General features: G+C 43.4%; 1 protein-coding gene and 1 long non-coding RNA gene across 12 annotated transcripts in view; one reads left to right on the top strand and one right to left on the bottom strand.

Annotated features, from left to right (window-relative positions):
- Nucleotides 1–5748, top strand: part of TFDP2 (transcription factor Dp-2) — a 178997-nt gene extending 173249 nt beyond the window's left edge. For all 11 annotated transcript variants that reach the window (XM_045030682.1, XM_045030684.1, XM_045030683.1 and 8 more), the window contains 2 exons: nt 970–1075; nt 3223–5748. In XM_045030682.1, coding sequence (XP_044886617.1) covers nt 970–1075; nt 3223–3403 — 287 coding nt within the window. In that variant the 3' untranslated portion in view covers nt 3404–5748. The remainder of the gene's footprint in view (nt 1–969; nt 1076–3222) is intronic.
- The window catches only part of LOC123377599, a 30782-nt gene extending 7137 nt beyond the window's left edge, over nt 1–23645 (bottom strand). The window contains exons 1-2 of the long non-coding RNA XR_006582249.1: nt 23602–23645; nt 11373–11417 (exon numbers count right to left, since the gene is read on the bottom strand). This is a non-coding gene — a long non-coding RNA (uncharacterized LOC123377599). The remainder of the gene's footprint in view (nt 1–11372; nt 11418–23601) is intronic.
- Between the last annotated feature and the right edge of the window lie 475 nt (nt 23646–24120).

Here is a 24120-nt window from a genome sequence, read left to right as displayed (position 1 = left end):
GGTGTTTCCACCCGTTAAGTCTATAAGACTTCCCTCTGGAACATCACCTTTTTCTGTCTGTTTTACATCATGCTGTCATGTTTACTCCCAGACTGCTACACATTTCTGCATCACGGATACACTACTGTGCTCTTCTGTTTGCACGTGCACAAAACTCAGCACAGAAATGAGGGGTCTCAAGCTCTGTGGGCACAGATACAACTCTGTGGCAACCTTCCAAAAATAATCTCTGTACCAGTCTACTGTGTTAGGGATGGCTGTGTTAAGTGTAGTTGGAATGCATGTAGACAAATGAGAGAATACAATTCTGTGCAACATGCCACATTTACTTCATTCCTCATATCTGCTTATTTTAGGGCAGCCCTGCCTGAAATTACAGCGTATCAACACTGGCTCTTGCCAGCTCTAGGTGCCAGAGTTAAGATTGAATGGTAAGGCTAGTGTGCATGCCGTAACTCCTGGTTTTCAGAGGTTTAAGTATAGTTGCAGCCAGCATTATGAAAGCATATGAGGCACTGCCAGTCAACCTTAACTCTGTGTTAACAAAGTTTTGGGGCTATGAATGTTGTTCCATATTCTGGGTTTTATCTAATCATCAGCAAAATAACTAAATGCTGATATCTGTAGTTAGTGAGGTATGGAGCAAAGAGAGAACAGCTATTTCCCACAATTTAGATATTAAACTGATCTTGAAGTTACAGTACTTGGAACCTATTTGACACTTTCAACAGAGCAGATTTAAGCTGAAAGTCATTTGTAGAAAATAAATACTGAACATTTCCTGAGTACCACTTTTGATGACGATAATGATGATTGTACTAGCAATGTTATGGTTAATGATGCAAAAACAGTACATGGTGTTTAAATTTAAAAGCTAGACATCCAAAACCAAGTTAAATGCAGATTCTAACATTGTAAGGAAAGAAAAATGTTGCTGTAACTTTAATGTGTAACTGTGTTGTCTTTTAGATATGGCTACAGGACTTTCATGGTTGAACCAGGGGTTACTTTTAAATTCAGCTCATTCAGTTTCAACTTTAGAAACAGCTGGCGGTACCTCTATTTCTAAATCAAGGTAACTAGAGAGTGATTTTTCTATTTCAAACAATGAAAGATAGTGTCCTGTGATACTCATATTGAGAGAGTGCAAAATTCACCCCGATGCATCACTTACCCTTTCACAATAGGGTGTTATAGCACAGGAATGAATTTCACCCCAACTAAATATAAAGGACAACATGGCCTGGACTACACTAAAAAGTTAGGTCGATCCAGCAGCATCGCTCAGGCATGTGAAAAATCCATACCCCTGAGTGACACAGTTAAGCCGAACTAACCCCCAGTACAGACAGCACTAGGTTGACCAAAGAATTCTGTCGACTGAGCTACCGGCTCTAGGGAAGGTGCATTTCCTCTGTCGACAGCAAAACCCATCCTGTTAGTGTAGGTAATGTCTACACCAGTCATCTCCAACCTTTTTACTCACAAGATCCCTTTTTTAATTTAAGTGCAACCGAGGATCTACCTTGCCCCACTTACTCCATCCCCCCCCATCTGTCACTCGCTCTCCCCCACCCTCACTCACTTTCACTGGGCTGGGGCAGGAAGTTGGGGTATGGGCTCTAGGCTGGGGCAGAGGGGTTCGGATTGGGAGGAGGGGCTCTGGGCTGAGCCTGGGGCAGTTGGCTGGGATACAGGAGTGGGTGAGGGGTGCAAGCTCTGGGAGGGAGTTTGGGTGCAGGAGGAGGTTCCAGGCTGGGGCAGAGTGTTGGGGTGCAGGAGGAGGTATGGGGTGGTGGCTCTGGGCGGGGGGCTCAGGGCTGGCTCCAGGAGGGAGCTCAGGGCTGGGGTGCGGGCTCCCGCCAGGCAGCACTTACCTCAAGCGGCTCCCTGTCAGTGGCACAGCAGGGCTAAGGCAAGCTCCCTGCCTGCCCTGGCCCCACACGGCTCCTGGAAACGGCCATCACACCCTTGCGGCCCTTGGGAAGGGGGGCACATGGCTCTGCGTGCTGCCCCTCTCTGCAGGCACCGCCCCCACAGCTCCCATTGGCTGAAGTTCCCCATTCCCAGCCAATGGGAGCTGTGGGGGCGGTACTTGCAGGCAGGAGCAGCACATGGAGACCCCTGCCTCAGGGGCATGCTGTCCACTTCTGGGAGCGGGGTGGGGCCAGGGCAGGCAGGGAGCCTGCCTTAGCCCTGCTGCGCCGCCGGATTTTTAGCAGCCAGAGATCGCGATCGACTGTCAGAGATTCCAGGATCGACCAATTGATCACGATCTACCGGTTGGTGACCACTGGTCTACACTGAAGCACTACAGAGGCACCACTGTAGCATTTCAAATGTACACAAAGTAGTTTCTATGACGACTGATTTTTGGAACGTTCTTACTTTCTGGTAAAGGCTGCTTTCCACAGACAACTTCTGATTTGTAGTCTCTGCCCAGAGGGGGGGGTGGGGAGGGGAGAGAGAGTGTGTGTGTGCGCGCGCGCATTTGAGGTTAATTGGACAAACTGTGTTTGTATAGGAGACTTGAAAAGTGGTGTGTCTTCACCTTTTAGAAAGATCTAAAATAGTTTGTTCATAATTCAGAACCCTTTGTGAACAATTCAAACTTTTTTTATATACATTATTTATTGTGAGAAGTAGGATGAGACTTTTTTTTCTTTCATTTTCACCCAAGTTGGAGCCTTGAGGATTTTAGTTGAAATTTTTGGTGTCTGTACGTGTTATTTCCCTAATGGTGCTGGCAAAAGTTATAAGTTCCAAACTGCCTAATCCTTGCTTTAATTTTTAAATTTATTGGTTGTGAATTGGCTTTAAAATACAAATTGATCACAAGACCTAAATGTTTGTCATCGTGTAATTGGGTAGAAATCCTGTTTTTTCTGGCCCCTAGAGTTCCTAACAAGTTCCTGCTCATGGCAGTTCACCTCTCAATGCACACACACTACAGCATAGACAAGGCAATGGGAGACTCATTCCTTTTTGATTCCTTCTCTTGGCTTCAGGAGCTTCCCTAGCTGGGACAAGAGAAATTGGCAAACCGCCTATTGATCCTTGCGTTTCTTTTGCTTTTCTGCACTCCTGATCCCAATTAAAATGTTTCAGGTGGCCCCTATTGGTAGCTTCTTTTTTAAATAAAAACAAGAAGCCACAAGAAGCTCTCAAACATAATGAGAAATTCTCTCAAGTTATAGGATAACTTTTCTGTTCTTTTGATAGTGGAAATCCAGGATTGTGTCTGGATGCTGAAGTGGCCTTAGCAACTGGGCAGTTCCTTGCCCCTGGTAGTCAACAGTCCAGCAGTGCAACATCACGTTATTCGGAGTCACGAGGAGAAACCCCATGCTCATTCAATGATGAAGATGATGACGATGATGACGATTCCTCTTCCCCAGAATGAAGACAGTAGAAAATAGAATATACAAGATGCTGCTTTTATGTGTTTTTAGTGTGAGCTCCTGGTTTTCATGATGTAACTTCAGTTTCTTGCCTTTGTTTGCACTGTGTTCAGTTAAACTAAATGGAAACTTGCACGCATACACACACAAGAAGCACCCAAAGTTAAGAGACAGATTGAAAACTTTTTATAACTGAACACAGCGTGGTATACTGCCACGGAGCAAACAGAGTCTTTCAACTGCAACCAAGGAAAAAAGCAAAATCCCTGAAGATTTAGCAGACTAATTGCTAAGTGCACAAGTTTATTTTTTATAACTTGGGACATTGCTTCTCCAGTTTCTCTCTTCCCCCTCATTTATCCCACTCAGAATGGAGATGACTATAGTGCTGACCAACAGATGCTGATTCTTACATTGTCTTTAGGCTTTGCTACCTTTAATAAAAAAAAAAAAAAAAAAAAAGCTAAAATAGTTTTAAATATCGTATGTATTAAAACCATTATGGAGAGGAGCTATTAGGATGTTTGCTTTGTTCTGTTCAACTTGCTGTACAGAAGAGTCTTAAAGTAATATAAAATGCAAGTGGCGAAATTAATCTTGAACTAGATGAAATCCATTTTAGATATTTTAAAGAATGAAATTAGTATATTTCTGTTGAAGGGTTCATATTTTTCCATTATTTTATTCCATTGATATTTTGGGCCTAATTTATTATAAATAACTGATTGTTAGCCATTACATAGAGTCGGGATAAAAATAGTGGTGTTCTCTACACCAACACTAATTTTTTTAAAGAAAAAAATGTTAGTGAAGAAAATAGTGTTAATAAGTTGTCTGATAGTTTAAAAATAAATTCTCCCTTGAATATCTACACAGACCTAACCTACTCTAGAAAATCAAATGGAATATAATAGCAAAAGAGCTTCTTTCTATAGTAAGGACTTCATACATTTTCAGGCAGTGTTTCAATTTTCAAGGGACACAGTCACATAAAATATTATTTTAGGAACTAATAACTTTTTAATTTAAGATTCTTGTGAAAATCTAACTTTTCACTATTTATGCAGTTTGACTTTTTGCATTTCACTCAGTTAGAATAATGAAAACAGACTAATCAAATTAACATTTTTTAGTTAATTCCATTTTCCAACTGTTCTGCACTAACCGACACCATACTGGCACTGCAGGGGAACATTTAACTCCAAACAACTGTTTTCACAGGATTTTTTTTAAAGGAAAAATGGAATCTGATTTTTATGCTCTGTCAAGTTAGCAAAAATAATTCTCACACTTCAGAAGTAGGCATTGGGGTAGTAGTAATTTTGTTTTAATGTCACCTAAAGGATTTTCACAATCATGTCAACCCAAAATGTTAGTAAACTGGACCTCTTTAGTGAATAAATTGTACCTCTGTTTACTGAAAGTCACATTAATGGAAAATATTTATTTGCAGTTTTGGAAGAGGTAAATGTCTAAACTACTGGATTATATATTTGACTCCATTGTGACCAAAGATGCTATTAAATATGTTGAGTCACAGCGAAGTTACTGCATTTAGTGGAATATAACAACAAATCATACCAGTACAATGGTTAAATATAGGGGGAAAAAAATGTTTTAAAATGTGTTTAAAGGGCTGAATTAGGCTCCCAACATCTCAGAGTTGAGTCCAATTCTACATTTAGCATCACAACTTGGTGCCTAGAATGTCTCTGAACAGATAATTTTTAAACATTCAACACTTTCTTTAGTATCAAAGCAGAACAGGTTGACCTGAAATGTTTTGATATGCAAGTTTAAACTAATCTCAGTTTTTACTCCTTTCAATATGCTAAACCTAATTAAGAGTGAATAATGAAATGATAAATTGAAATAATTCCTTTTTTATCTTCATAGTCATGTAAATATTTTAGGTATTTCTAAATACCCATATTAGACCATAATGACTAGGGCTGTTATTTAGTTAGGAGTTTACAAATTGCCTGCATCCCTATTAAAGATTTGTTGTAGTCTGTCATGTTTACACACATTTGGAGGAGAGATGGCTAGCAAAGTTACAAGGAAAATTTTCTTTTATACTTATCAGGCTAACTGCCAATCTGGACAAGATTGGTGGTATATCCCATGAACACAGGTCACAGAGACAGTTGGGCAGTAATGTCCTCTGTCTTGACTCATGTTAATAATCTAGTCTCAGATTATTACTACAGTAACTACCACTTGAACTGGAAATGGCACTGTAAATGTTAGGTCAGTAATATCTGATGGGGGCAGGTTATTTCAGTGGTGTCTCTTAGCTTGGAGACAATCCCTTTGGAAAGTGGTTTCTCTGTTTATGAAACTACTTTTAAAAAAAAAAGAAAAGTCAGCGTGTTGTCCAGGATCCAGCTCATCGTACCATCCACCAAACATTGCCGCAGGCCTTGGGAAACAAGAAAACCCATAAGCACCACTTTGAACACTACCTCAGAGAGGAGCAGTACTAATTTTGCTTTAATGACAAAAAGTCAACAAAAAATATTATTTTCCAGGAGCTTGGCATACTTGCTCCAGTTGAAGTCCATAGCAAAACTCCCATTAAGAGTACACTGCACTACTACTTGCTTTTTGGCAAGTACCATGGCATAGCATCACCAGCCTCTCTGCTGTATTTTAATACCAGAAAGTATGTAGCTTTATTAACTAGTTAGCTTCACTAATTGATCTTCCACCTGCTGAAAATAGTTAAATCATACAAAGGCCAAAACATAAAACCAGTTTTGGGACTTCAAAAGGAAGTTGCTTGAGATCCAATGTTCCAGTCCAGAGAGAATTTTAACACAGGCAGTTGTGGTCTTATGGTTACATTAAAGTCTGGGAACTGGTCCTCATCCAGGTGGAGAGTCACTGTGAGAACTCAGGCAAGTCACTTGACCTCCTTTTTGTCTGATGAGGCGTGCTGCAAAATTCCAGGACTGCACTAAAAACTGATGGTGCATCTCAATTGAGCTTTAAATGAATCTGAATTATAAGGCGGCTTCAAATTGCGGAGCACCCACAACTTCCATTGAGTCAATAGGAGCAATAGGTGTTCAGTCCCTCAAAAAGGCCCTTTAATGCTGAGTGGCCCCAGGAGGCATTACCACAGTAATGTGATCATTAACAGCTTGACTGGTTCTCTCATCTTCTGTTCAGTTGCCATATTGGGTGATACAGCTAATATGTCCATTGTTATCTGGTGATAGGTAGCAATTAAACTTTAAGCATAAAGAAAATTGTGATATGAACATTTGAAAAGTGACCTAGTGGTTGAGAGTGCTTTTTTGTTGTTTTGGTTTTTGTACAGCTATTCTGGATTATTTAAATGTTTGTTTATTGGGTATGATTTACTAAAATTATTTGAGGAAGTACATGAAGTAATTAGCTGTGACCAATATAATTGTGTGTATACATTTTAAATCTATTGCAGTAAACATTTTTATATATTAAACATCTTATTTTAGGGATTGGGGGCTTTTTTAAATTTAGGGAAAGGGTCAATAAAACCTGCTAGACTGTACCACAAATATCCCAAAAATGTGTGGGTTTCCAGGAGGAGGATGGAGGGTATTTCTACTGTGTGGAATTTAGCTCTAACGTTTACTGAATCTGCCCATTAATGATTTACACTACAGTTGTGCCAGATTTTTCATTTCTACGGGCCAAATGTTGGTTCTACTGAAGTCAGTGGCAAAATTAATCTACTCTAAGGTCTCATCTGTATGAGAATTATTCCAGTTTAGCTGAAGGTGTGCTTTTAAACTCACTTACTGAAACCAAAATAAAAATATCCACAGAGGAGTTTGCACTGGTTTAAGAGTGGTTTATTCTGATATAGGTTGCAGAGATTCCTAATAGACTTAAACTAAACTGCAACAAGGATGCTTTAAACCTCACAGAAGTTTGCATCAGTTTAACTAAAGCAGTTCAAAATCAGACCTTTAGGGCATGTCTACACGTACAACGCTGCAGTGATATCGCTGCAGCGCATCTGGTGAAGACACTCTATGCCGATGGGTGAGAGCACTCCCATCAGCATAATAAAACCAGCTCTGAGTGGCAGCAGCTATGTCAGTAGGAGAACTTCTGTCCATACTGATGTTTGTCGGTGTAACTTATGTCGCTTGGGGGTGGCTTAGGGTACATCTACACTACCCACCACATCGGCGGGTAGCGATCGATCTATTACGTGTAGTGTAGATGTGATAAATCGATCCCCAGTCTCTCTCCCGTCGACTGCTGAACTCCAGCAGTGCAAGAGGTGGAAGCAAAGTCGATGGGGGAGCCGCGGCCGTCGATCCAGCACCGCGAGGACGCAAAGTAAGTAATTTTAATTCGATCTAAGATAAGTCGACTTCAACTACGCTATTCTCGTAGCTGAAGTTGCGTATCTTAGATCGTTCTCCCCCCCTCCCCCCGTGTAGACCAGGCCTTAGTGTCACACCTCAGCGACATAAATTCTGCCGACATAGGCTGTAGTGTAGACATAGCCTTAGTTAAACTGGCACAACTTTATTGTATGGAGAAGTTGTTTGCAGGGTTGGTGTCATAATATTAGAAAGACAAAGTGGGTGAGGTAGTATCTTTTATTGGACCACTTCTGTAGGTGAAGAAGAGCTCTGTGTAGGTTGAAAGCTCGTCTCTTTCCCAACAAGTTGATCCAATAAAAGATATTACTTCACCCGCCTTGCAACAAGGTGTGATAGAGCCAGAGTTTGATCCTAAATAATCACTGTTCTCAAATAAGTCACCCATAAAAAGCTGTTTTAGAGTAGAATCTATCATTTAAGGACATAGCTGTCAAATTATCTTTTTTTTTCCCCTCCACACTACTGTCTTAAACTAAACCAAATGTATTCATTACAATCTAAAAATTAGATAATGGTCATTTAGATACTTAACAGGCACTTTAAAACTGAAAATATCCAGAGGCATTTTAAAAATACTTTACTTTACTTTTAATTAGTCTAAAAGCCAAATTACCCTGATTTAGAAAAAGTAAAGCAAGTAATTGCAGGGTGCATTTAACATAGACTAAACAAACCAAAACAAAAATGAGCTTTCAGTCTTGACCCATGCAGTTGTGCCTTGTTATTACAGATGTCTCTTAATTGCATGATCCTAATATACTCTAAATGCTGGACTATCCAGATACAGTGAGACAGGGCTAGGACTATGTTTGAGCTTATTTAACTTTGTCCCTCTTTGGGATTACACGACATGATCACAATCTAGAAATGTCACTATCTTTCTGGTTAAGTTAAGCTTCCTTTAGTCAGAATAAGACTTTGGGGGCACTTAATGCTCTTGCAATTGTCCAATGCCTGGGATGTGATGAAGCCAAAGGCCTGTTGCTGTTATTTATTTAAGAGGAGAGATCCCCTCGCTAGGTGAAGCAACATTCATTATGACATTATTAAAAATAACTTTAAAACAGTTGTTTAGACCAAATTCCCTTATCTGCATAGTTAATAGACTTTTAAAATTGAAATTACTCTTTAGTAATGATATTTAGTAGGGCTGTCATTTAATCGCAGTTAACTCGTGATTAACTCAAAAAAATTAATCGTGGTCAGAATAATCACGATTAATCGCACTTATAACAATAGACTACCAATTGAAATTTATTAAATATTTTTGGATTTTTTTTATATTTTCAATATTGATTTCAATTACAACACAGAATACAAATGCACAGTGCTCACTTTATATTATTTTTTATTATATACACTGTAAAAATGATAAATATTTTTCAATTCACCTCATACAAGTACTAACGTGCAATCTCTTTATCGTGAAAGTGTAACTTACAAATGCAGATTTTTTTTTGGTTACATTTAGAGCTTACAAGTCCTCTCAGTCCTTATTCTGCCAATCGCTAAGACGGAAAAAAAAAAGTAAAACTTTAGAGCCTACAAGTCCACTCAGTCCTACTTCTTGGTCAGCCAATCATTCAGACAAATTTGTTTATATTTCCAGGAGATAATGCTGCCCGCTTCTTGTTTACAATGTCACCTGAAAGTGAGAACAGGTATTCACATGGCACTTTTGTAGCCAGCATTACAAGATATTTACATGCCAAGCATGCTAAATGCTAAACATTCATATGCCCCTTCATGCTTCGGCCATCATTCCAGAGGACATGCTTCCATGCTGATGATGCTCATTAACAAAATAATGTATCAATAAAATTTGTGATTATACTCCTGGGGGGGAGAATTGTGTGTCTCCTGCTCTGTTTTACCCGCATTCTGTATATATTTCATGTTATAGCAGTCTCAGATGATGACCCAACACATGTTCATTTTAAGAACACTTTCACAGCAGATTTGACAAAACGCAAAGAAGGTATCGATGTGAGATTTCTAAAAATAGCTACAGCACTCGACCTAAGGTTTAAGAATCTGAGGTGCTGTCCAAAATATGAGAGGGACGAGGTGTGGCACATGCTTTTAGAAGTCTTAAAAGAGCAACACTCTGATGCAGAAACTACAGAATCCAACCACCAAAAAAGAAAATCAACTTTCTGTTGGTGGCATCTGATTCAGATGATGAAAATGAACATGCGTCGGTCTGCACTGCTCTGGATCGTTATCGAGCAAAACCTGTCAGCAGCATGGACGCATGTCCTCTGGGAACGGTGGTTGAAGCATGAAGGGACATATGAACTTTTAGAGCATCTGGCACATAAATATCTTGCAAAGCCAGCTACAAAGTGCCATGCAAATGTCTGTTCTTACTTTCAGGAGATGTAAACAAGAAGCAGGCAGCATTATCTCCTGCAAATAAACAAATTTGTTTGTCTGAGTGATTGGCTGACCAAGAAGTAGGACTGAGTGGACTTGTAGGCTCTAAAGTTTTACATTGGTTTATTGGGTTGGTTTTTTTTATGCAGTTATTTTTGTACATAATTCTACATTTGTAAATTCAACTTTCATGATAAAGAGATTGCACTACAGTACTTATGAGGTGAATTGAAAAATATTTTATTTTTTACAGTGCAAATATTTGTAATAAAAAATAAATATAAAGTGAGCACTGTACACTCTGTATTCTGTGTTGTAATCATGCATCCGACGAAGTGGGTATTCACCCACGAAAGCTCATGCTTCAGTACATCTGTTAGTCTACAAGGTGCCACAGGACTCTTTGCTGCTGTGTTGTAATTGAAATTAATATATTTGAAAATGTAGTAAACATCCAAAAATATTTAAAATAAATGGTATTCTATTGTTGCTTAACAGTGCTATTAATTTTTTTAAGCGCTTGACAGCCCTAATATTTAGTCTATTATCATTACCCAGGCTGAGTGAAATGCAGAAGTTAACTCTCATCATGTTCTGGCTCTCATGCACTAGAATAGCTGTAATAGGTAGGCTGCAAATGCTGACGGGATGTTCAAGTCCTAGTGAACACAGATTTTTTTTATTTGAATTTAAAAACAAATTCATGGGAACATTTCAGTTGATCTTGGTTTTTGTAAAATCTAAGTTTGGTGATTGTCAACCTTTAATAGAATGTATATTTGATTGGTTAAAGCTGGTTTTTATCCCATGTGATTAACATTTTGAAGTACCATGAAATGCACAGAAGCAAGAAAATTCAGCATTAAATATTAATTAAACTCTGGGTTGACAGTCTGTCTATGCACCAAATACTATATAGAAGATACTCTGTATTATGCCCTTGAAATCTGAATGTTTTGTTTGGGTTTGTTAAACCTTTAATGTAATGATAAGGATTAATAATAGCTTTGGGTTTGATTTTCAGGTAATACGGTGATTAGAGACATTTCCTCACAAAAGCACCTTCTGGGTAAAAACAAGTTCTGCGCACTTCCCCTGTTTCTGTTGCAATGGCACATGCATCTTACACAGAACACTTCAAATAGGCTTGTAATTTAGTCAATTTGTATGTATATTTTATAACCCTTATATCATCCAAAATTCTTACCGTGAAAGATTAGTCCTGCTTCCAGTGGTGCTGCTCATTACATACCTGTAAAAACAGAGGGTTTAAAGCTCAACCTGTCCCTCCAGGGTCCTGAATGCAATAATTATCCCAGGAGCAAGACACCAAGCTGGATATTTTTATTTGGGTCTCCTGCATGTCATTGTGAGATATGACAACAGAACAAGCCAGGACACAGTTTAAAGTCAGTAGATGTATGTAGGTACTTCTGAACAGTGGGATCTGGCAATAGATCATTGCTCTCTTAAAGCAGATAATGATACTGGGCAACAGTCTTATGGAGCCATTACAGCATGAATGAGTATAACAATCGTAATTTTCTAAAGATAATAACTGAAGTATTTATCCACAATAAGAACTAAATTCTGCATGGAGTTAACTTTTTAAAACCCTTCCTTTTTGTGTCTGAAGTGCTGAAACCACTTAAAAGCCCATTAATTGTTTTAACCAGTTTTCTACCTATTTAACAGAAGAGTAGGCTCAGCCATGGGCTTGGATGTTTTATGCCAAGTTTCAACTCAGACCAAACTTAAAAGTTTGTGAACTCCTGAAAAGTGGAAGCCCTGAGACAACTTTAGCTATAGTGGCTCTAATTGGTGCTGCTGTAAATTGTATAGGATTTATTATTTCTAGTACTTCAGCTATAGAATGAGTGGAAATTGCTGATCTTTGCTTTATGGTGATCAATTGAGGGTTTGATTCATTCTGTTCTCTTACTGAATCCAATAACCTTATCGTCTTTTCCCTAAAGTATTTACTGGCATAAAATAATTTACTGTTTTTCTGTCAGTGTTTGTGCATTAAATAAAAGCATTTTTACATCTCCCCTTTCCTGTACTGCTAAAGCCTTATTATGAAGACCTGGTCTACACCTAAAACTTAGGTCAACCTAGCTACCTCGCTCAAGGCTGTGAAAAATTTCTCGCCCTGTGAAACAAGTTAGGTTGACCTAACCCACACTGTAGATGCAGGTAGGTAGATGGCAGAATTGTACCATCAATCTAGCTACCACCTGTCAAAAGGAGGATTTACTATAGTGATGGGAAAACCCCATCTGTTGCTATAGCAAATGTCTATACTGCAGTGGCATAGCTGTGCTGCGCTGCTGTACAGCTTGTAGCATTGACATAGCCTAAAGACTTTTCCAAAGTAAACTGCCATCTAACACTTTCTAGGCTTTCTGGGCAACTCACTTCAAACAATTTGATGCAGATTTTTAATATTCCATGAGTTTCTTTCTTGCTGGGTATCTTTTAATTATAACCCTATTATTTTGTTTTGGCAAAGGCTGCTATTAAGCTATCTTGATTTGGTTTGGGGTTTTTTTGATCAAGTAATGTTAATTTTTACTACCACATTGTATATGACTTAGTAGTGTAAAAGGAATGTGATAATATTATATATGCTTTAAACGCTGACAGACAGAAATACAAAGTACGTAAAGTTTGGTATTAGCATACAGTGTATTGGATCTAATAAGGAATTATTACTTTGCAGTCTTTCACACTTTGTAAATAAATACCTGCTATTTTTTTATGGAAATTTTATAGAAGAAGCTATTTCTGTATACTCAACTGATCCCATGTTTACTGAAAATGCTGCAAGGGGGAACTGTATTCCACAAAACTGGGGGAAGGAGGGGAATAAACATATCTAATTGAAGTGAAAAGCATGTTGGAGAAAAACAGCATCCAGCTGTTTATAACTTGAGAAGTAAAGCTGAACTGTAGAAGAACAGAATAAAAGAATTCAAAGACAACTGGGGTTGATCTTGTTTTTAAGCAAAACATTGTTGAAGGGGAAAGCTGCTCAGATTTAATGTTCATAGCATGTGTTCTCCATTTCAGAAAAGCCCCCTTACAGTGTAAACTCCAGGGGAAAAAAGAGTCAAGTTAATCTGATGTTTTGAAAATAAATATTTAAAATTCACTAATTGTAGCCCGGTGTATAGTCTTCAGCTCGGAGGAACCTAACGTGGCATCCGGTGAAAGAAGATGGTTTTGAAGAATCTCTTTACATTGCGTTAATTTAATTTATAAAAGTATAGTAGGAGACTATTTTCTTACATAGCTCATCAAAAAAATGACCTCACCTAGAGGTAGAAAAATCCCCCCAGGATCAGCTAATTAATTTTCCTGCTAATATACGATTATACCCCGTTGTAAATTTAGTATGGTTTTGTTCAGTCTAGATTTAAATGTCAAGTGATGTGGCTTCCTATTCAAAAGTCTTATCATCTTCCTGTCGTGAAGATTTTCCTGATATTCATCCTAATCTACCTCTAGTAGTTACAGCTCACCACTCCAGATTCTGCCTGTTACATGCTAAATAATTCCTCTATAATTGTCTATATCTTTCAAATATCTGCAGACCATTACCACATCCAGACAACCCACCTCCACACACATAGCAGATGAGTATCTTAGTAATCAATAATTTGTTTAATTTGGGCTAAGAAGTTAATTTCTCTTCCCCCTTGATCATTTTTGTTGTTCTTCTCTGAAGTCCTTCCCCTTTTTCTGGTATTGATGTGTCCTGGACTAACTAACTTCTCAGATGCACTGTCAGTAGACTTGTTTTCCTAAGTTACCTGAACTACCCATGGTTCAGTAGTTTTCTCTCTCAAGTCTATTAGCTGTTAAACATTAAAAACCTGCAGGATTGGGAGTTCACCCCTGTGAAACAAATCCAAACTCTAGTGTAGATCACAACCAGGAAAGAGTCTCATAATTTGCAATGTTCTTAAGGTCAGCTTGCCCCTGGATAGATTTAGTAGCATCCTTAGCTCCACAAGACTATATAATGTGTGGCTCCTGTGGGCCAGAGCTGTGTTTAAATGAAGAAAGGCTATGCCCACAAGCCTGTAGTCTTTAGACTCACAACTACAATGATTGCCTCCTCTGTGGTTTTGAGTCCAACATAATTCTAAAGATGACATCACAAAATTATTCACATCTGTTCATTTAAACTAATCCCCAGCAACACTTCCCTTCAGCCTTCTTCACTATTCCAAGAACAGATACATTGCTACATGAGGGCTTCAGGAGGGTTTTGTCGTATTATCTCTAAGCAAGCTCATAAAACTTATTTCTCTGTAACCTCTCTCCTACCAATATTTTTCCTCTCATTGTTCTGAGTAAAAAGGGAGAAGTTCTCAATTTAAAACAATTCGTATTTTCTGTGCTAATTTTCAGCTTCCCTCTCTGAAACCAATAGAAAGATTAAGGACATGATTGAACATAACTCTCCTTACTTCCCCCACCTTCTCTCTAAAAAAGACTGGAACAAATTAGTTGTGAAGTAAGACCAGTAAAAGATTCCTAATGCTTTTGGTAAAGGATTCCTCAGCCTAGTTTTCCCATAAGGCAGCATGGTGCAAACTCATGCTGTTTTCAACTTTTCCTTGTACAGATCTGTTACGTCTTTTGTAAGAATGTTATAAAGCAATGTTAGCTGCACTCCAGTACCAAGCTTCTTTATGTGCATATCACTGGTAAATAGAAGCATTCAAATAACTATCTAGGCTTTTTCTTGGACGGGATGGAGAATAACTTTTAAAGTCACATTTTACTTAATTTCATGCATTTCATCTAGAAAGGAACAAACACCAAACATCTGTGGGAGCAGCAGAAAGAACACAACTGTGTAGGTTTATTATTCATTAAACTTTGTTTCAACCCCATATGTAAGATAAGGGGACAGAGGTTTGAACAATCGCTCCGTTGTGCAAGTCCAGCATTACAAGCAAGAATCTTCATTAAAAGCTGGGGTGTCTGTTCAGCCGCCTACAGTGCAAGTGTGATTTGTGTAGGTTGAGCCCTTGTCCTTAATGTTGTTCGGATCAGGTGTCTGTGTTCTGCTGCCCAAGAGGCTACATACCCATGCTCATTGGGTCCTACTTACCCTTATTCCCGTTTGTTCCTCCTTTACATTATTTAAAGGGCTCCAACCATTTACTACAACGATAAGATGGACACCTTAAGGCAAGCAAAAACAAGGCCGCCTGAAAACAACATGGCAAAGAGCTGTGGAAGCTAGGCTGAAAAACCTGGGGCACAGCGGGGGAACCATTGAAAGACTTGCCAGAAAGAGACAGGAATGGAGGAGCTTTGTCACTGCCCTAAATACCAGAGGCATAATGGGAACAATGATGATGAACTACTTACTACCACTGGGACTAGCTGTCCTATGTTATAACTGTCATCCAAAGGCGACCTAGGACACGCTGTACTCATGCAACTCCAGCTGTCATTTTCCACCACTCACTCATTAACATAATTATTTATTGATTAAGCCTATTGATGCCTTCTACCCATATCATTAGTTAAGAAAAACTGTTGAATTTAACCCAATATTTGGATATGGTATGTTGATCATTGAAAAAAAAAAAAACTATTAAGACCCAGTTATGTTATCTGCTGTCTCACAAGCAAAAAACCAGGTTTACTTCATATTGAAACAACATGATTTGATATAACTCATTTATTGCTTCTCTTTTAGCTTGTTTCTTAGTACAGCGTTTCTCAAAGCCGGTCTGCCGCTTGTTCAGGGAAAGCCCCTGGCGGGCCGGACCAGTTTGTTTACCTGCCACAGCCACAGGTTCGACCGATCGCGGCTCCCACTGGCCGTGGTTTGCCGCTCCAGACCAATCGGGGCTGTGGGAAGGGTGGCCAGCACATCCCTTGGCCCACACCGCTGCCCACAGCCCGCATTGGCCTGTGCGGCCAGTGGGAGCCGCAATAGGCCAAACCTGCGGACGCGGCAGATAAACACCCACCAGGGGTTTTCTCTGAACAAGCGGCGGACAGGCTTTGTGAATCACTGTCTTAGTAAGTCTGCATTTGTAAACTGCTTCAAGGAGCAGTACAGTATTCTGCTAACTTCACCCTTACATTTGTTCACTGGTTTTGGGGTGTTTGGGGGGGAGAGAGTTGATTTTTTTGCAATCCAGGGTGAGTCAAATGATTATTCCTTTAACAGTTTTTTATTCAGCTTTTGCTTTATCCTGGATCTTAATCTAAACCAGGGGTGGGCAAACTTTTTGGCCCCAGGACCACATCGGGGTTGTGAAATGGTACGGAGGGCTGGGTAGGGAAGGCTGTGCCTCCCCAAACAGCTTGGTCCCCCGCCCCCTGACTGCCCCCTCAGAGCTTCCAACCCCCCCGCTCCTTGTCCCCTGATCACCCCCCCGGGACCCCGACCCCTATCCACCCCCCCCCACAGGACTCCCATGCCTATCGAACCCCCCCTCGTTCTCCGTCCCCTGACCGCCCCCCCCCAGAACCTCCACCCCAGCCAACTGCCCCCTGACCGCCCGCAGGGGCCCCCCACCCCTAACCACCCCCTATCCAACTGCTCCCTGTCCCCTGACTGTCCCCCAGGACCCTCTGCCCCTTATCCAACCCCCCCGCTCCCCACCCCCTGACCAGGCCACTCAGAGTGGCAGGACTGGCTTATTGGAAAGCCTGGGAGTGGCAGGCCAGAGCGCTCCCCGTGCAGCAGCATGGCTGCAGGGGAGGGAGGACAGCAGCAGAGGGACCGAGGGATAGCCTCCCTTGCTGGGAGCTCAGGGGCCGGGCTGGATATGGCCCATGGGCCATATTTTGCCCACCTCTGATATAGAACATGGCCGCTGCATTGTCTGTCAGGCCTTGAACCACCTGGCCTGAGACCTGGGGGAAGGAACACTTGTCAAATCAGGTATACCACCCTGAGCTCCCTGACGTTTATGTGGGGGAAGAGTTCCTCCCAGGATCAGAGGCCGTGAGTCCTATGATTGTTGAGGTGCACTTCCCACACTAGGTCTGATGATACTGAGACTAAAGACACTGATGGCTGTGGGGCCATGAAGGGCACCCCCATCATTACCAACCTTGGCTCCTTCCACGAGCCCAGGAAGGCGAGGACTGGGGGAGCGATCATAAAGTACTGAGTCCAAGTGGTGTCTGCTTGGGGAGTATACTGACACTAGGCACATCTGGAGAGTCCTGAGGCGCAAGCCTTGCGTATTGAACCACATAAGTGCAAGGCACCCTCAAGCTGTTGTGATTGGGTGGGCCTTGGATATCAAGTTTGCCATGGTCTGGAAGCGGGCCTTCAGCAGAAAGACCCTGGCTTGGGTTGAGTCGAACACTGCCCCAGTAAATTTTATTCTCTGAACCGGGACAAGAGTTGACTTCTGTTCATATATCAGCAGGCTCAGCACCCTACAGGTGGTTTGGGCCAGGCTGATGCTGTCTTGCACTTGAGCCTGTGATAGAGCTTTGATCAGCCAGTCATCAAGCTATGGGTAGACCTGAACACCTTGCTGCCTGAGGAAGGCTGCTGCAACCACCATACACTTCGTAAAAAACCTCTGGGCTGCTGATAGGCTGAAGGGAAGGGCAGTGAAATTGGTAGTGGCAAATCTGAGAAATCTTTTGTGACCACAGAAGACAGAAATGTGACAGTATGTGTCCTTTAGGTCGGGGGCAGCATACCAGTCTCCTGGGTCCAAGGACACAATGATGGAGGCCAGGGAGACTATGCAAAATCTCAGTTTCTTGAGATATCTGTTGAGGCGACATAGATCCAGGATGGGCCGGAGCCCCCCTTTTGACTTTGTGATTAAGAAATATTGGGAGTAAAACCCCTTCCACCTCAAATCCTAAGAAACTTCCTCCACAATCCCATACATAGGTGGGATTGCACCTCCTGGACAAGGAGCTGCTTGTGAGAAGGGTCCCTGAAGAGGGACAGGGATGGAGGTTGGGGGGGTGGGGTGGATTAAAAACTGAAGGGTATATCCGACTGTCACTAATCAAGACGCATTGGTCCAATATTATGGATGCCCATGCCAGGCTGAAGAGGGATAGATAGTCCAAAAATGAACGGGGGGATGGATCTGAAACAGCAACTGGTACAGCACCATTGGTTGCATCTTCAAAAGGCCTGCTTGGGCCCACGGGAGTATCTCTGAGGCTGTGGCTGGGAGGCTGAGGCGGATGAGAGTGGTTGGAGCCATTTATAACCTCTCCCTTTTCTTTTGTAGGGCTCAAGTCTTGGCAGTCCTGAGAAGTGAGGAGGCTGCTGGTGCCTAAAGTGTTTTCTGGAGGCAGACAGAGTGTATAGGCTGAAGGATCATAGGGTGGCCCTTAAGTCCTTCAGTTCATGAAGTCTTGTGTCCGTCTGCTCCAAGAAAAGGGAGGAGCCTTCAAATGGGAGGTTCTCAATTGACTGTTGGACCTCGTGGGGAAGGCCAGAGGACTGGAGCCAGGAACAGAGATTCATAATGATCACAGAGGCCATTGTCCAGGCCACCAAGTCAGCAGCATCCAGAATTGCCTAGAGAGAAGTCTAGCCATGTTCTTACTCTCTTTGAGTAGGGCTGCAAAATCCTGTCTCACCTCTTGAAGCAGGGAGTCTTTGAATTTATTCAGGAAGTCCTATAGATTAAAATCATATCTTCCCAGCAAAGCTTGCCAATTGGCGATATGCAGTTGAAGGCTACCTGGGAAATAAACTTTTCTTCCATTAAAGGTCCAGTTTCTTAGCATCTTTTTGTTTCGGGGTAGCACTCGACTGGCCCTGTCTGTCCCTTTTATTAGCTGCAGACACCACCAGGGACCCCAGGAGGGAGGGTGCGAGTACAGGTAATCGAACCCGCCTGCTGATATATAATACTTTCTCTCTGCCCTCTTTGAAGTGGGGGCCAGATAAGGAGGAGTTTGCCATAGGCCCTTCATTAATGGGCCAGGCCATCTTGGATGGAGCTACTACAGCCAGGATATCAATAAGGCTGTGCAATGTCTCTTTGAGCTCCTCAATCTCCAAGCCCAGGTTTGAAGCAACCCGCTGCAGAAGGTCCTGATGGACCCTGGAATCATTCTGGGGAAGTAAATTGCTGGGATCTGCAACAGTCTCATTTGGTGGGGAGGAGGCTTGCAGTGGAGGAGGGGCTCCTGCCTCTTCCTCTGCCTCGACTATGTCCCCTGGAGGCATCTCCTGGACTTTGGTATTGGAGTCTGGATCTGGTGCCGAGTGGGAAGAAGTGGTGGCCCATCTCTTGGAGGCCACTGAGTAGGAGCAGTGGGAGGCCGGGCCCAGTACCTGGGCAAAACTTGATGGGTTCCAGTAGGGCCACTGCATCAGCCAGTGACCCACGGGCCAGGGGCCTGCCGGAGGACCAGCAGTGAAGCTCAGTGAGGAGTAGGCTGGGTACCGATGGTGGGCTTTTGGCAGTACCCCTTCATACTCCAAAGAGGATTCCTCTCCCAGCTACCACGGTGAAGCAGTACATACTCCTGCTTCCATAGGGTGCTGGGATTCCAGGGACCAGTGGTGTGCCAGGATCAGGTGGGGCTTGCCCCTGGATGTTGGGAACCAGTGCTGGGAAGGTGCCTGATGCACTCTGTTCACTCCTGCTTCTGGACACCAGAGCTAGTTGGTGCCCCAGTGGGATTGGAGGGACCAGAAGAGCGTGAAAGACCCTGCGCGCCTGAAAAGCCTCCAGGGTCAATGGCACTGTAAGTCCACTGATATTGCAGTGGTTCCCTGGTGTCAGCAGAGGGTTCCGCACTGGACTTGGTGGAGTTGACGGTGCCGACGTGGGTCCCAGGGTAGACGAGTGGCCTCACTCCCTCTCCCCACTTCTCTCTCTTCTGCACTAGTGAGTGCCCTCTCTTGGTGCGCTGCTTTTTGTGCTGCTTCCTCGGCACTGGGGATGGAGAACAGTGCTGGGAAGAACTCAGTACCAGGGAGAGCACTTTGCACCAATGCCGAAGTACCAGTGCCAAATCAGAGTGGCTCTGCTCTGCGACAGGTCTGAGGGCGGCTTTCAGGAGGATAGCCTTTAGCCCTTCTTAGTGCAGGATCTAAAGTCCCAGCAGATTTTGCACTTGTCCTTTACATGAGTTTCCCCCAAGCACTTTAAGCAACGCAGGTCACTCACAGACACAGGTTTTCCACAAGCGGCACAAGGCTCAAAGCCCGGGGCATGCCCGATCCCTAGGGCAAAAAATCCTTCAATAATAGGAACGATACACTAACTATATGCATATATATATATATAATAATTTGCAAAAACTATCTAAACTAAAATATGAACACTATGACTGAAGAAAGAGTTCAAAACCACTGGGAAGAAACAAAAGGTTCTTCCAGAAAATGTCATGAGCCGTAAGGAGAAACTGAGCGGATATGGGGCCAGTGGTGCCCCTTATACTGGCGCATACACATGCGGCTCCAGAGGGCACCAGAGTCAACAGATACCACTAAGGGAAAAAATCTCCAGCAACAGTGCACATGGCTTGCACACACCTAGCATGGAATAGACATGAGCAAGCCGCGGCCCTAGTTTGAGACCCACTGATTTAGACAGTTGTGGCTCTCACCTACATTTGCAATTGATATGTTACTGTGGCTAAGTAACAATCAAAAGACCTAGTTTATACATAGTCTTTTTGGCAGCAGCTCTCAAAAAAATTTAATTATCCCATTTTGCAGATGGGAAACTGAGGTAGGGAAAGTTGAAGTGACTTGCCCCCGGTCACCCAATTAGCCAGTGGCATAGCCCCAGTCCAGCTGTCTTTCCACAAGGCCACACGGTTGCGATCTGATTCCTACTACCCCCTTTTTTGTACATTTTGTTATTGGAATGGGGCTAATGATCATGCTTTTTGCAATGTGTAGTTGCTAACTGGGCCATTGAAAGAAATCACAGCCATTTTCTATGTCCCAAAACCTTGATAGTTTTATTGAATGGTGGTTACAATAACTTCATGCATGTGAGAGAAGAACTGGTGGCCCTCTCTCCTGCTCTGCCACCTGAGCCGCCATTCCCTGTAACATGCAGCACTTGTCCACTAATATTTCCAGAGTTCCCTCACCTTCCCATCCTATTAAGCCTGTAGTTGGGAGAAGCCCATTAACCTGTAAGAAGTTGCTCCTTGCTGTCTCCTGCTCTATGCTGCTACATACAGGTCACAGGCAGCAGCTTGCTGAAGGGCCATGCACTACCTTGATTACATAGCTGAAGCAGCATACAGAGCTAGGCTCCCTCAGTCTCATTACCCACCCTCAGCTGGGAGTTTTACCCCTGCATCTACCAAGCCCATCCAGTCTGCCCCCCTCCTCCAAAATGTGCCCCTTCCCCCACACTCTGGCCAACACTTTTGTTGGTAAAAGTTTTGTCCGTCAGGGGTGTGAAAAAACACACCCCTGCCCAACATAAGTTTCACCAACAAAAGCACCGGTGTGAACAGTGCTATGTCAGCGGGAGACGCTCTCCCGCTGCCATAGCTCCTGCAGCTCATTGGGGATGGTTTAATTATGCCAGTGGGAGAGTTCGCTCCCACTGGCACAGAGCGGCTATACGGGCGACATTACAGCAGCGTAGCTGTGCTGCTGTAGGGTCCATAGTGTGGACCTTGCCTAAAGGCATGACTACACTTGCAGATGTAGAGTTAAACCAGCCTTCAGAGCATGCAGTAGGGAAAGCATTGCAGTCTGGCCACACTGACAGCTGCAAGCGCACTGGCATGGCCACATTTGTGGCACTTGCAGAGGCATTGGAAGCGGTGCATTATGGGCAGCTATCCCACAGAGCACCTCTTCCCATTCTGGCACTGTGGCTTGTGGCAAGGAGGCGGGAGGTGCAGGGCATTCTGGGTCCTGTCCCAATGCACCATGATGCATTGGTTTGCATCCCAGCAATCCGTGTGCTTCCGTCCATATTTGGCACCATCTTTCAATGTTTTTTGTATTGCGTGCTCTGTCTTCCGGTTCGGTCTGCGGGAATGGAGCCCAAACTGCTGAGGAATATGCTGACGAGTCTCTCCAGTGCGCCACATTTGGCAGTTGAATTACTCCTTAAATGACAGTGAGGAAGCCGACGATGATATTGACTCGAGTAAAGCATACGACACAAGATTGCTTGTGGCATTCACAGACATGCTCATGACCGTGGAACGCCACTTTTGGTCTCAGAAACAAGCATTGAGTGGTGGGCTCACATCGTCATGCAAGTCTGGGATGACAAATGGTGGCTGCAGACCTTTCGGATGAGAAAAGCCACTTTCATGGGATTGTGTGATGAGCTCGCCCCCGCCCCTCAGCCTGCAGTGTAAGGACACGAGATTGAGAGCTGCCCTGAGTGTGGCGAAGCAGGTGACTATTACAATCTGGAAGCTGGCAACACCAGACAGCTACTGATCGATCACTAACCAGTTTAGAGTGGGAAAGTCGACCGTTGGAACCATGTTGATGCATGTTTGCAGGGCCACTAATCGCATCCTGCTCAGACCGTGATGCTGGGTAACATGCATGACATTGTGGCTGGCTTTGCACAAATGGGTTTCCCTAACTGCAAACGGGTGATAGATGGGACGCATATGCCAATTCTGGCACCAGCCCACCTAGCCTCCGAGTATGTTAATTGGAAGGGGTATGTCGCTATGGTTCTCCAGGCTGGCCCGGAAAGGTGCATGACTCACACATCTTTCAGAACAGTGGCCTGGTCAGGAAGCTGCAAACCGCAACTTTTTTCCCAGACCAGAAGATCACTGTAGGGGAAGTCGAAATGCCCATTGTGATCCTTGGAGACCCCATTTACCCTTTAATGCCGTGGCTCACGAAACCCTACACAGGGAGCCCTGACAGCAGCAAGGAGCAGTTCAACAACAGGCTGAGCGAGTGGACATAACCCATGGGAGCCCCGAAATAGTGAGTAAGCACAGGGTTGAGGGGACTGATTGTTTCACAGCCATACTGTCCTCTGGGTTTCTGTGCCTTGGGGAGAGCCAACAGTGGCAGGGGGCTCCTATACTGAACACTGTCCCCACATTTTCCACAGGAGTTCATCCTGGAAGATATCTCGCTGCTGAGGGTGACCTGGGAAGCAAGGGAGGGTCTTCTACTACAATGCGGCTTCCACCCTGGCCCATATACAGCTTGCCTGTGTGCAGCAATGGTCCCCCTGCCCCTCACAGCACAGTGGCGTGGACACATTAGCCTGACTGGGACAAACACCACAGTGGCTCTCCCAAGAGTCCCACGCAAGCGCATTGCCCAAGTTCTGGATAAGATCTTTGAAGAGATCACTGAGGCCGATTACCACGATGTGAGAGAGCACATCAATGCCCTATTCCGCATCTAGACATGCATGCAGCCCTAATCTTCCTTGCCCCAACAGCCCACACTGAATAACTTCCTTCCCAAAATAAAAGCCACTTACCGGGCACCTCCTCTGGTGTTTGTCCTTCCCCAAGCACTGGCCGCTGCGACTGGCTATCTTCCTCCTGGCTTGAGAGCAGCTCCTGGATGCATGCATCTAGGGATGCCGGTGTATCTTCCTCCTCCTCAGAAAGATTCGCTGAGAGCACTTCATGCCTGGCTGAGCAAACAGGAAGGGGATTTTCAAAATTCCCAGAGAATTTAAAGGGCGGGTCTGATGGTTGGCCACCTGAGGGCAGGGCAGTAGAGTTCAAAGTGATGACCAGAGGGGCTAGAACAGACATTGTGGGACACTTCTGGAGGTCGATCAGAGCATATTAACAGACCAGGGCATCCACACTGGTGCCGTGGCACTGCATCAAAAGTTATTCCACTCGCCAAGGTGGATTACCAGGCGCGCTCTAGCTGGGGAGTCAGAGCACTCTACGTGCCTTGCCAGTGTGGACGTGTCGTGAATTAGAGTGCATGGGGCTGCTTTAACGCGCTCTAACTCACAAGTGTAGCCATGCCCTTAGTCTTC

This window comes from Mauremys mutica, chromosome 9, assembly GCF_020497125.1.
Source record: "Mauremys mutica isolate MM-2020 ecotype Southern chromosome 9, ASM2049712v1, whole genome shotgun sequence".
Lineage (NCBI taxonomy): Eukaryota > Metazoa > Chordata > Testudines > Geoemydidae > Mauremys > Mauremys mutica.
The sequence above is the reverse complement of the archived record's forward strand: the minus strand, read 5'-3'. Positions and strand labels throughout refer to the sequence as shown.